At 39.9% G+C, this 14,833-nt stretch overlaps 1 protein-coding gene across 1 annotated transcript in view; it reads right to left on the bottom strand.

The window, feature by feature from the left end:
* Positions 1 to 14,833, bottom strand: part of Spast (spastin) — a 47,432-nt gene that overhangs the window by 21,492 nt on the left and 11,107 nt on the right. The window contains 3 exon segments of the mRNA XM_055618114.1: positions 635 to 822; positions 9,453 to 9,548; positions 12,695 to 12,778. Of these exon segments, the coding sequence (XP_055474089.1) occupies positions 635 to 822; positions 9,453 to 9,548; positions 12,695 to 12,778 (368 nt within the window).

Below are 14,833 nucleotides of genomic sequence, written 5' to 3'. Positions count from 1 at the left end.
TGCATAACCTGAAATCTAAAAGTATAATTAAAATAACACATATGTGACACATGCCTGTGATCCTAGCTCTTGGGGAGGTAGAGGCAGCCAGATCTCCGTGAGTTTGAAGTCAGCCTGGTCTACAAAGTGAGTCCAGAACAGGCAAAGGCTACACAGAGAATCCCTGTCTCGAAAAACCAAAATTAAGATAAAATAAAATGACATATACAGGGCTAGAAAGATAGCTTTAGAGGTTAAAAGCACTGTCTGCTCTTCTAGAGGTCCTGAGTTCAATTCCTAGAAACCACAGGGTGGCTCACAACCATCTATAATGGTATCTGGTGCCCTCTTTTGGTGTGACATGCAGGCAGAACACTGTACATACATATAATGAATAAATAAATCTTTAAAAAAAATGACATATACCACATTATACTGAAAAGACTTGGAATGTAAGCAATATAAAATACCTAATTACTCTGAAAGGAACTAAGATTTTTATTTAACAGCAAGTAGTTTTTGCAATTAAAAAATTATATTTAACCCTGTGGAAACCAATCAATTCTATAAAGAATTATAAAGAACTAATACAGTGAAGCAACCATAACAAAGTTTCCTACTTGGAAAGCACATTACACACACTATTCTAGAGTACCTTATGTGCAGTAGCTGCAGGACCAGGTCCCTGTCTTGCTCCAGAAACCATGGATAAACCACTGCAACTAGGTGCCCTGTGGTGACCTGAGAGCCCCGTGGATCCACTTTTCATGACTGTTTTTGACCGAGGCAGTGAATTACTAGCATGCGTTAAGGGATCTTTCCTCTTCGGAACTGCTCCACTCTCTATCGAGGAAAAAAAAAATGCAGCGATCATGATTAGAAAGTTTGACTGTAAGTATAAAAAATAGTAACAATTTACAACACTAATAACAATAAAAGAATAACAAGTTTGCAAAACAAGCTACCAGCAGTTTACAACTTTCTTTACTATTGTGTGTAGATGCATGTGTCAGTGCGTATAAGTCTTGCAAGTCAGAAGACAACTGTTGGGCTATGAGTCTCACCTCCCACCATGTGGGTCCCAGGGTCAAACTCAGGCCATCAAGCTTGTGTGGGAAGTGTCTCTAACAGCCAAGCCATCTCACTGGCTTATAACCAAGGCCTTTAAAAACCAGAAATATTGCAAAATAAGATTGGAGTCAGAAAATAAAACAGGATGTCACAGGAAGAAGTTGGAAAAAGAGATTTGGTTATTAGGTTTGCCCTTCCCTTTTGTAAATTCTAACTTTCTTATGAAGAACTATATCTGTAAAAACAACTTCACTTGTTAGTGCAGGTAAGACATAAAAAAATGACCAAGCACATAAAGCTCCCAAATAACTAAGAAACTAAATTCAATGAAGCACTAGGGATATACTACATAGAAAAACCAGCAACATTCCACTATCTTACTGTCCACCTTTGGGTGTGTAGGATATGTACTGTGTGGGTGTGTGCACGGAGAAGTCAAATGATGTCAGGGATGTCCCTCAGTCTGCCACATCAACCTCATATCTGAAACATCCTCGTTGAACCTCCTTAACTGAGCTAGGCTGGTTGGTAAATGAACACCTGGTACCCTCACCCCATTGCTGACTTTACAGTCTTGCTTTTGTGTGGGTGCTAAGGATCTAAACTCAGGTGCTTGGGTGCCAGAACTTTACTGAAGGAGTTATCTATCTACCAGGATGTAAACTTTTATGGTTATGAAAGATGAAGGACTACAAGTTATGCCCACTTAAAGTTTTGACTAACCAATTATAGCTGAAAGGTATAAAGTTGTAGTCTTTAGTATATCAAGTACTTTATGTGACATGTATATCATACGCAAAATAAATAGGTTACAGGCTTTTAAATGCTCAAAGATCACAACTTCTAATATATAACTTTATATTCTTATAAAACAAAAATTAGCTGGGTGAGGTAGTACATACCTTTAACCCCAGCACTTGGGAGGCACAGGCAGGCCTAGCTCTGTAAGTTCAAGACCAGCCTTGTTTGCAAAGTGAGTCTAGGACAGCCAGGGCTATTATACAGAAAAACCCTGTCTTGAAAAACAAACAAACAAACAAACATACAAACAAACCATCACCACCACCAGCAACAAACCAATGCTTATTAACGATGATGTTTATTGCTAAGGACAAATGTTAACCTAGGAAAGCAGGGTGGTTCAAGCTGTAATCCCAGCACTCTTGAGGCAGAGTCAGAAAGACTGTTGTGAGTTCAACAATAACCTGGGCTACATATGAGTTATACGCCAGTTTGGGCTATAGCGTATGAAACTATCTTTAAGAAAGAAAAAGCAAGCCAGGCATAGTGGGGTATATTTTTAATCCCAGAGCTTAGGAGGCAAAGATATGTAAGTTTCTGTAAATTTGAGGCCAGCATGGTCTGCAGAGTGAGTTCTAGGGACAGCCAGAGCCTGTCTCAAAAAAACAGACAGAGAGACAAACAAACAAAATGCAGATCTTGGTAACAGGTACAATTCCATAATCCTAGCACTCAGTAGGCAGATGTAGGAGGATCACTGTAAATTCTGGGATAGCCTACTCTATCCACCAAGTTCTAAGCCACCCAAGATTACATCACATATCAAGACCCTCTCTAAAGGATGGGGGAACGAAGGAGAAATATGTTAAACTGGTCAGGAAATTAGACTGGTCAAGAGTTAGAAGCCTTGGTTTTGCTTTTGAGTAGCTTTAAAGTAAATTAAGGGGCTGGAAAGATGGCTTCTTCCAGAGGTACTGAGTTCAATTCCCAGCAACCACATGGTGGCTGACAACCACCTATAATGGGATATGATCTCTTCTGTCATGCAGACATACATACAAATAAAGTGTTTATATATATAAATAAATAAATATTTTTTAAAAAGTAAATTAAGAATTATTAACCAGGTAGAGGGAATAGGTTGTTTGTTTATCTCAACTAAATCATTATAAGATCTGAAACAATTAAGTAAAATTCCAGGTTTAAAAAAGTGACAAGGAATCTACACTGATGTCCTGGTACTGAGAATGAGTTTTACATTGCTACTGGAAGACTGACTACTAAGAGAGCCTCTAAGGAAGCAGAATATATAGCCTACATACTAGACTAACCCAGTCATTCAATTATATTGTAATAATGAAATTTATGACAATCAAGGAGATTATTATAGAATCAGTCTGGATTGCCTTGGATCATTATTCTACAAAGTAAGGGACTCTGGTTGCTAGCATTATTTTAGTCATAATAAGAGGCTAAAACTACTGCAATCTCTCCAAAGGTTTTAAGATGAAAGATTCACCACACTCAACTACCAAACAGGGCTGGAGAGATGGCTCATCAGTTAAAAACACTGACTACTCTTGCAGAAGACCCAAGTTTAGTTTCTAGTACTGACACTGAGTGGTTCACAACCACCTGTAACTCTAGGTCCAGGAACTGATCCCAAGAGGATCTGATCACTCTAGCTCTGCTGCCACCCCATACACCTGCACATACCCACACTTGTACACATAATTAATATTAATAAATACAGGGTGCTGAGAGGTAGCTTAGCGATTAAGAGCACTTACTGTTCTTGCAGAAGACCTGGGTTCAGTTCCCGGCACCCACATGGCAGTTCACAACCATTTGTAACTCCAGTTCTACAGAATCTGACACGTTCTTTTGGCATATGTATAAGGATATATATGCATAAGGATCAGACATACACATACGTAAAACACAAACATAAAATATTTTTTCTTCAAAAAAAAAAAAAGAGAAAGAGGGGTAGAGAGACATTTCAGTGGTTAGGACCACTTGTCCCTACTGCAGAGAACTTGAATTTGGTTCCCAGAACCTTCCAGCTCATACCATCCACAACTCCAATTCCTATGGATCTCTCATCCTATTCTGACGTCCAGGAGCACCTAACATGAACATGGTACATATACATGTATTCAGGCAAAACAATCATACACAATAAATAAATCAATCTGAAGAAATTAAAAATGAAAACATCAAATATATCAAATAGACAGAGTGCAGGAAAAAAAAAGTGTAAATGTAGTTTCTACAAGACCGTGTCATCTACCTAACTAAGATAGATGGAGCACAAAAACAGCTACAATAATTGCTAAACAAAATTCCAGATAGGAAGAAACAAGTGTGGTAACCCACGCCTGTAATCCCAGCATTCAAGGAGGCAGAGGCAGGCAGATCTCTGAGTTTGAGACCAGTCTGGTCTACAAAGCTGTCCAGGATAGCCAAGGCTACACAGAGAAATCCTGTCTCGAAAAACTGAAAAGAGAGGAGGAGGAGGAGAAAGAGGAGGAAGAATCCAGATAATGAGGTGACTCAAAACAAGGGCACTTCAAGTACAGTGTAGCTGACCAAGGATGTGCCAGTATGTAAGTTCTGAACCCAGGCTCAGCAAATTAGAAACAACAGGAAGGGGGCTGGAGAGATGGCTCAGAGGTTAAGAACACTGGCTGCTCTTCCAAAGGTCTTCAGTTCAATTGCCAACAACCACAAGGTGGCTCACAACCATCTATAGTGAGATCTGGTGCCCTCTTCTGGTGTTCAGGTGTACATGTAAAAAGAACATTGTATACATAATAAGTAAAAAACAAAAACAACAACAACAAAAAAACAGGCAGAAGCAGAAAGTATGCAGAAAAACGAGAAGACAAGACCTTCCTGGGAGGATGCTAAATAGCATTCCTTTCAGAGGAATAAAGTCACTGCAGTATTTCTTCAGAATGAAAATACATAAGCCTAAGCCACCTACTATAGGTAGAAATTTCAGGCTGAGTGTGATATAGCACACTTCTTTAATGCCAGCACTTGGGAGGCAGAAGAGCCTGATTTCTGTGTGTTCAAGGCCAGCCTAACTATACAGTAAGTTCTAAGATAGCCAGGACTATGGAGAGAGAGAGAGAGAGAGAGAGAGAGAGAGAGAGAGAGAGAGAAGAGTGAAAGAGTAGAGAGGGAGGGAAAGAGGGTGGGAGGGAGGGAGCGAGAGATGAAGGAAGGAAAAAGAGAACGGAATTTCTACAAAGACACACTATGAGAATGACAAAAGACACTCATAGAAAAAAAAAATGAGTGCCAAAAGATTGTTCAGCAGTTAGCACTGGCTTTCAGAGGGCCCAAATGCAATTTCCAGCACCCACGTGGCAGCTCACAACTGCCTGTAATCCAGCTTAGAGTGATTTGACATCCTCAGACAGACACACATGCAGCCAAAACACCACTGCACATAAAACAAACACATCATCAGAAAAAAGAAAAAATAATAAATGTCAGAATGCTAAGGATGTAGCAGTGGTACAGAGCTTGCCCAGAATGTGTAAGGCCTGGGTTTGATACTCTACACCAGGAAACTACAACCAAGACTTATGTCAGGGGCTGTGGATGTGACTCTGTTGGCAGCCTGCTTGCCTAGCATGCAGGAAGCCCTAAGAATAAATAAAACTGGTGGCGGCACAAGTGATCTTTAACCATATACAAGTTCAATGCCAGCTGGGATAAGTGAGATCCTGCCCTCCAAACGAATCCTACTGCTGGGAAAGTGCAGACAGGCAGATCCTAGGGTTTCCTGGGCAAGCAGTCTAGCCAATCAATGACTTCCAGATTCAACAAGAAACCTTTATCAAAAAAGAGGAATAAGACAGATAGCAGTTGAAAAAGATACCTAGCCAAAACCAGACTCTGGCCCCCTCACACACACACACAGAGAAAGGAGAGAGAGAGAGAGAGAATAAAGTCAACATGTAGGTTGGCCCATTGTTGTCCACTTTTTGGTTTTCTTTTTTTAAAGACTCATTTATTTATTAAATATTTATTTGTCTTTATGCATATGAGTACTCTAGCTACATGTACACCTGCATGCCAGAAGAGGGCATCAGATCACATTATAGATGGTTGTGAGCCACCATGTGGTTACTCAGAATTGAACTCAGGACCTCTGGAAGAGCAGCCAAGCCATCTCTCCAGCCCTAAAGATTTATTTATTTATGAACATTGGTGTTTTGCCTGCATGTATGTCTCTTGAGTGTGCCAGATCCTCTGGAACTGGAGTTACAGACAGTTGAAGTTACGAACAGTGTAATCTGCCATGTGGATGCTGGGAATTGAACCTGGGTCTTCTGGAAGCAGTCAGTCCTCTTAACTGTTGAGACATCTCCCCAGTTCCGCTGCTTTTACATTTAAAACAAATTAATTATGTGCATGGGTGGCTACATGTGGCTGCAGCTGCCACTGAGGCTTCCAGAAGAAGCCTGGGATGCCTGAGTTGGGAGTACAGACAGTTGTGAGACACTGGACAAAGTGCTGCTAGGAACTGATCTCCAGCCCTTTGCAAGAGCAGTACAGGCTTCCAATGACTGAGTCATCTCTCCTGGGTCTCCTATAAATTCTTCAGATAAAGAAAACCAAAATCAGGGAGCTGAAGGGAAGCCACAGGAAGCTGGGGAAGATTAGAATGACATTCCAGGAAATATCACCAAAGAATTATTTTTATGCTCTTTTTTATATTTAATGCTAGAGATCAAATGGAAGGCCTCACACATACACAGCAAACATCTACTAAGTTACATGCTCGGGGTATTTTTAAACACTAGAAAGACATTTTACAGATTTGTCAAAGGAGCTACTAAAGAGGTGGGTATGTTAGCACATGCCTATAATTTCAGCATAGGCAGGAAGGATGTGAACTGCAGAACAGTCCAAGCTTCCATCATAGAGTGGTAGGAAGGGAACAGAAAGGAGTTAAAGGCCAAAGTATGAACTTAGAAAAAAAAAGTAAAACCAGAAAATCTGTCTACAAGAACAACTCATGAGCAGCAGGCTAAGGAATAACAGCAACAGAGCACTTGCCTGGATGCTTTAGGCCCTGAATCCAACTCCTAGCACCACTAAAAACTTAATTGTACTACTCGTCTTCAAACAATCAATACTTGCTAAATAATAATGTTAACTATGATTTAAAAAAATTTATTTATACATGTGTATTTATGTTTGTGGGCCACTGTGCATGTGCCATGTCCACGAAGATACTCAAAAAGCCACAGGAAGAAATCAAATTCCCTGGAGCTGGAGCTGTGAGTGGATGTGAGGCATTAACTGTGGAGGCTGGGTATCCAACTCCAGACTCCTGAGGAGCAGCCGGTGCTCTGAAAGGCTGAGCCAGCTCTCCAGCCCTAACTAGGGATGTTTTTAAAGATAGCCTAAGCTATGTAGACCAGGATGGTCTCACACTTGAGATCTTGATTTATCCTGTCCAAGTGCTAGGAGAACAGGTGAGAGCCACCACGCCTAGAGATTATTTTAATACTTTGAACATATTTATACTAGTTGCTTTAACATTTTTATTAAACCCAACACCTGGACTCACTTAACGTTTCTTTTGTTTTCTTTTTTTGAGTCAAGATCATGTTTTCCACCAAGTGTGGTAGTGTATGCCTGTAATCCCAGCACTCTGGGAAGCAGAGTGGATCTCTGTGAGTTTGAGGCCAGCCTAGTCTACAAAGTGAATCCAGGCAGCCAAGGCTACACAAAGAAACCCTGTCTTGAAACACCCCCCTAAAAACGAGAGGGGGTGGTCATATTTTCCAGGGCTGAAGAGATGAGCAGTTAAGACCATGTGCTGCACACCCATGGCAGGTGTCTTCTGTATCCATACCCATGAACCCATACCCCAACCACATACACAGACACACAGACACACAAAGGAAAAAAGTATTCAGATGGTTCAGCAGTTTACAGCTCTAGATTCTCTTCCAGAAGGACCTGGGTTTGATTCCCAGTGCCGCACTGAAGCTAGCAGCTGTCTTTAACTCCAGGCACACACATAATGCAAAGGTATAGATACAGACAAAACACTCAGACATAGACTAATCAAGTTTTCTAAAAAAAAGAAAGAAAGAACAAAAAGAAAGAAAAAAACAAAAAGAACGGATCACTCACTGATCTTTGGCACAGTGTCAGGGTCTTGTGCAGCATGCCTCAGGCTTTGGGTATGATCCCTAGTATTCAAGAAACTAAAAATAAGAAGTAAACTTTCAAAGTTGCTTCTTCCTTCCTTGCTTTCGTATTTAATTAGAAGGGATAAGCAATAGTTACAAGGAAGATTTACTTGGCAGAAACAATACCATTAAAATGTATCTTCTTGGTATATGAAGCTTCAGTTTCTAACAAGAACCATGATAAAGCAATTCATATTATACATATGAAAATGATAAACAATAAAAATTTATGTTTAACAAAACATTAAAATTTCTATGTGAAAAACACAAAAAAGAAAAACTCCACATTGCCAGGTGGTGGTGGCACAAGCCTCTCTAATCTCAGCACTTGGGAGGCAGAGGCAGGAGAACTGAGTCTGAGACCAACCTGGCCAACAGAGTGAGTTCTAGGACAGCAAGGGCTACAGAGAGAAACCCAGCCTTGGAAAAGAAGAAAGAAAGAAACAAAGAAAAACCTTATAAACACTTAAAAAACATTTTAACCATTTAAAGGCATGTGCAGCCTGGGTATGGTGGTGCACAACTGTAACCCCAGCACCCAATGCAGAAGCAGGCAGCTCTCTGAGCTGAAACTAACCTAGGCTAGAGAGTTCCAGCCATCCAGGATGACAGAGCGAGACCTGACTCAATGAATGAATGAATGAGTGAATGAGTAAATAAATAAATAAACAGTGCAATACGTTTATAATTCCAACAGTGGGGAAGCAGAGGCAAGGATACCGATGAATGGAAGTTAAGGGCCACCTGGTCCATACAGTAGGTTCTAACAGGCAGGGCTATATAGCCCTGTCAAAAGACAAAAAAAAAAAAACAAAAAAACAAAAAAAAAAAACAAAAAAACAAAAACAAAAACAGTAACATAATAAAAACAACAAATGAGGCTTTCAAAGATTGCTCAGTTGGGAAAGGCTCTTGCTGCTAAGCTTGACAATTTGAGTTTAATCCCAGAACATACATGGAGACAGGAGGGAATCCCTTCTTTCAATTGTCCTCTGACCTCTAAATGTGTTCACAAATACACATACATGCATACATACGTACACATATACGTGTGTGTATATATACATATGCATGCATACAGACATAGACATACACACACACACACACACACACACATATATAATTTTCTAAAAGAACAGTTTCTTTAGTACACTTCAAGGGCTGTGGCCTAGGCAGTAATGCAAGTACCACCTCCCTTTATTTTATACTTTTTAAGTAGAAAGTTGGAAAACATGTGAATAGGTGTATTTAGAACGGCTCTACCATATCTGTCATATGTTCAGACACTACGAATGATAAGGACACTGTATTTTCTACCAACCTGTAAAAACAAAATAGTTATGCCTTCTACTACACAGCTAAATCACATTTTAGGCTAAGCAAGAGTTCATATTGCATGCAAGCTTTAGTTTCTGTTAGTCAGCCTAAACCTACCTGACTGGAGATGTCCATTGCGGCATGTCAGGTTAGTACTGTCATTATAGACGTCCGTTTGTGACTTGGAAAATTGCAAAACTGGTTGCAGCTTCTCTATGCAACAGAGGGGGTTAAAAAAAAAAACAAAATAAACAAAAATAAAAATAAACAAATAAAATGCATGTGGAAAATGGAAAATTATTGATGTATTACAAAGCTGTGAAACAGCGAAGTTTCTGCACATATACGAAATAGTCTCTAAAATATGTAATTAGTAAGAACTCATGAAAAGTTACAGAAGTTAACACGTGAGAGGCTATGTTGAAAATGTAACTTAATAAGGCTGGGAACCTAAGGCAGTTGCTTATCACAATTATTAGCAATAAGAGATGGTTGCTTATAATATGCTCAAATCCCCAGGTTAACATAGTCACATGTGGATAAAAAGTGACTAAGCTTCTTTCTTGTTGTTTCTGAGGCAAGGGCTCTCTGTACAGCCCTGTTTGTCGTGAAACTTGCTCTGTAGACCAGGCTGTCCTTGAACTCAAGAGATCTACAAGCCTAAGTGCTGGAATTAAAGACCTGAACCACCATGCCCAGCTTATGACTATGGTTCTTATTATCTACAAACTTATTAAATATAACTGGCAACTTAGAGAATAACTGTATTTGTATATTATTATTATTATTATTGACGGGTTTGTCTGTGTAGCCTTGGCTATCCAAAACTCACTTTGTAGACTGGATTGGCACACTGGGATCTGCTGGCATGAAAGGCCTGAGCTACCATGCCCAGTACAACATAATTTTTAAAAGACTACACACCAGGGCTGGAAAGACAGTACAGAGGTTAAGAACACTGGCTGTTCTTCTAAAGGTCCTGAGTTCAACTCCCAGCAACCACATGGTAGCTCATAACCATCTATAGTAAGATCTGGTGTGCAGGCAGAATGTTGTATAAATAATAATTAAATCTTTAAAAAAAAAAAAAGACTACACACCATAAAGAGTCTATTGGAAAGGCTTCACAGAGGAAGTACAGTGTTGGTCCCACTAAGATAAAAAGGAAAATTTAAGAGGAAATCAAACTTAAAAAATGGCACAGATGGAAACAACAAGGTTATCTAAGAAACGTCACATTTGGCTATATGTTTTCGTAAGTCAAGCAAAAAATAAATGCCACCAGGCAAAGGAAGCAGTATGGGCTGTGTGCGCCATGAACACACACACACACAGACACAGAGAGAAACACAGATACAATGGTGGCACAGCTGCCTCTTGGGAGGGGAAATGGGTCACTGGGCACAGTATGGGAAGGTGCCAACCATACCTTAAAATTCTGTGGCATGTGCCTGTAAGTTCCAACCCCACTCCATCTCAAATAACAGCCCTCCACAGGCTGTGTCTCAGCCTAGTGCCTCGAGAGGAAGGGCTGAGCTTCAGCTGCAGCAGCAGGGCTGCAGCCCTTCTGCCTCCCCTTGGCAGTAAGTACATGCAGGCTTCCAGACACACTCCTAAGGTGACATGCATGAGGTATACAACCCACCTCACCCAAATAACGATCACCTTTTCCCCAAAATGCTTTGCTGAAGTAAGTTCGTTTTCTTCTGTACCAGCAAGCCAATGGATCCATGTATAAATGGAGCACAGGGCTAGATACATGCAGCTCAGTATGGAACACACTGGATTAATTATCAGCACCCAACAAGAAAACAAAACAAAGAAAGCAGAACATATATACAAAGTCTTAGACTTATATTCCTGAAGTCAGACAAGCAGGCACCGCGCTTGGTTTACGGCCCAGTATCGCATGCCTCTGGACAGGTTAAATAGCAGCTACCCTTTGTGCACAAAGCACAAAGCAGTGCACAGCTTTTGTATCCTAGAAGTGGCTGATACAATATACCTTGGATCCTGTCTGTTTACTTGAGTTAACTGGAGGTAGGTCATCTGATTTTTCTCTGTGATAATGCTCTTTAAATCAAAATACTGAGACACAATTTACTTGCGTTGGTAAAACTGTACATTGGAAAAATTCTAGTTAAGTGTCTTTTTTATTAACACAGGTTACCAGAAACACTCATTATATAATAAAGACAAGCAGAAATGAAAACCTTAGTGTTTTTGATGATTGGGAATAAAAAGTTATAAGTAAGTATGTAGATTTTACAATTCTACCTGTGTAAACACACACACCACATAAACTGGGCACAGTGGCACAAACCTGCAGTGACAGCACTTAGGAGGCAGAGGGTGAAGGATCAGAAGGTCAAAGTCATACTCTATGAGTTCATGGCTGGCCTAGAATACTAAAGGGTTTTAAGTAGAGATATATAGTAGGATTTTTCTCAAAAGTACGCCAGTGAGCTGATTCTTTGAAAATTAAATGTGAGGAGTTCAGGGAAGCAAGACTGTTTTGGTTTAGGTAACTGTATTAGTCTATAAACCTGGATTAAAAAAAAAAAAGCCCAATGGTGGTGGTACAGTCTTGTAATTCCAAAAGTAGAAAGGAAAGAGCATAGACACCGATTTCAAAAGCAACCTGGTCTACAAAATGAGGACTTATCTCAAAATAAACTTAAAATTACTGAAGCTAGAAAACAGGTGAATGTGCTGGATTGTGGTGATGCATGCCTTTGATCCCAGCACTGGGGAGGCAGAGGCAGGCGGATCTCTGTGAGTTTGAGATCAGCCTGGTTTATAGATAGTCAGGAGTACACAGAGAAATCCTGGTATGTGTAAGAGAGAGAGGGGGGGGGCCCTTGGTTAAGAGCACTGGAGCTCTTAATACCAACAGCAACATCAACTACCTGGAACCAGAGTTGCAGGGAATCCGATGCTCTCTTCTGGTCTCTATGGGTACTTGTATGCATGTTTGCACATATATACACTCAGGTACACACATAAAATAAAATATAATTTAATAAGTGACATTAGCAGGGCAGTGGTAGTGCGCATCTTTAATCTCAGCACTCAGAAGGCAGAGGCAGATAGATTTCTGTGAGTTTGAGGCCAGCTTGGTCTACAGAGTGAGTTCCAGAATAGCCAAGACTAAACATGAGAAATCCTGTCTCAAAAGACAACAACAAAAAATTGAAATTATTCATCTAATCTACCTACAAATACTGACTTCTTGTGATACTGGAAACAGCACAGGGCCTGCTACATGCCACCAATAGACTGTGTCCAGCCTTTACAATGTAAGATTCATTAAACATTTCAAGTATATTTCATGTATTAGAGAATACATTAGTCGATACCTAGAAGTTGTAAGCGATCCTTGGCCATAACCAAATTAGTCATCATTTTGGCTTGAAGGCGTCTAGCTCTTTCATTCTGTTCACCTAAATGGAAAAAAGAAAGAATTAGTTTCCCTACTAACCGTGTATCAAGATAAGTGTCACTCCAATTACCTTCATGCACAATTAAAATCTTTCTTTACAAAGAAATTAAAGGTGAACAAAGTAAGCCAGGCGTGATGGTGCACGCCTTTAATCCCAGCACTCAGAGGCAGAGGCAGGCTAATCACTGTGAATTTGAGGCCAGCCTTGTCTACAAAGTAAGTCCAGGATAGCCAGAGCTACACAGAAAAACCCTGTCTCAAAAAAAAAAAAAAGGAGGTGGGGGTAGGGCAAAGTGTCTCACACTTGTAACCCTAGGACTTGGAAGACCAAGACAAGTTCAATGTCAGTCAGGATATATAAGGAGTTTCAGGGCAGCGTAGGCTACAGAGTAAGACCTTGTCTCAAAAAATGCAAGGTAGGAGGGAGGAAAGGAAGGAGGGAATGCTTTTGTTAGGCAAGGTGAAAAACAGCTGCAGCCTTAGAACTCTGGAGGCTGAGGCAAAAGGACTGTGAATTCAAGGCCAGCCTGGAATATACAGTGTGAACCTGTCTTAAATATATATGTATGTTATACATAGACATGTTACTTCAAAAAAACATGTGCCAAGCCAGGCCCGGTGGCGCACACCTGTAATCTCAGCGCTCTGGGAGGCAGAGGCAGGCAGATCTCTTTGAGTTTGAGGCCAGCCTGGTCTACAAAGGGAGTCCAGGACAGAGAAACCCTGTCTCCAAAAAAACAAAACAAGAACAACAACAAAAACATGGCTTCTAATCTCTTCTAATTAGAAGCCTCATGATGGCTTCTAATCTACTGCAGTATCATGGGTTTCACACATATTTCACAGAACCCATGACATTTCCCTCACACTTCAGTCTCTGAACAGAGACTAGTGAGATGGCTCAGTGGGCAGAACTGCAGCTGTGCAAGCATGATGACCTGAGTTCAAGTCCCACAACACACAGCAGAATTCAGAACTGACTCTGAAACTTGTCCTCTAACCTCTACTCACACTCACACATTATACATATACACACAATAAATGAACAAACAAACAAAATGAGAAACAAGCGCTAAGGTATGATCTGCTACCTGTGCCAACTTACTACCAGCCCAGCTACAGTCACTGTGTCACTGCCTAGGCAAGAATGAGTCTGTCCCAGAGTAATGCTACGACGCCTGCCAAAGACATACCTTCTACTCAGTAAAATCAGAACTTCAATTCTAAGTGGAAAGAAGAATACACACGTCAAAGTTTTTTTCCCTCTGAGTAATAAAAAGCATTGAGTCATTTCCTTCTAAAATTTCTTCATGAAATTCACAAATAACTGCATATACATTTATATTTTTAATTCAAAAGTCATGTTCTTCAAAGCCTCAAAGATACAACCCTCACATTTATTTTATAAATATATTTTTAAATTTACTTTTACAATTCTTGAGTTTAATTCAGAACTGCAAAGTTAAGCAAATACTCTACCACTAAGTCAAATTCTGCTTTTTTATATAAGAGACTTGATGAGCTTTTGTTTAAAAGAGTCAAACATAAATCAAAATAAGACATTTCTTTTTTTTTTTTTTTTGAGACAGCGCTTTACTATGTAGCTCAGCCTTTGAACTCACAGAGATCCATCTGCCTCTGCCTCCCTAGTGCTGGGATTAAAAACATGCACCTGGTTTATATTCTAACATGTGCTGACAACAACAAAAGATTACTTACAGATATACAATAAATCAAGTTTTAAAAACAGGATAACACATGTGACTCATTAACATCTATGTAGTAACTGATCACCAGCTGATCACCTATTGATCCTTGGATGGCTTCAGGAAGGTCATAAAGTATAGTAGTTATTGCCAGCTTGCTATAGAAAATCATGTTTGAGACTTCATTAAATTTCAATTGTAGAATATGCAATACCATACATGCACGAATATTGATAATGATATCAAGAAATACATTTACTAAGGTAAATAGAACTAAAAAGAGGGTAATTATGCAATTCAGCAATCAAGCACCCTTCTGCAAATACACTTCCATTTACCTGTGATCACCT

Source organism: Psammomys obesus, unplaced genomic scaffold (genome assembly GCF_907164565.1).
Source record: "Psammomys obesus unplaced genomic scaffold, mPsaObe1.curated_primary_1811, whole genome shotgun sequence".
Lineage (NCBI taxonomy): Eukaryota > Metazoa > Chordata > Mammalia > Rodentia > Muridae > Psammomys > Psammomys obesus.
The sequence above is the reverse complement of the archived record's forward strand: the minus strand, read 5'-3'. Positions and strand labels throughout refer to the sequence as shown.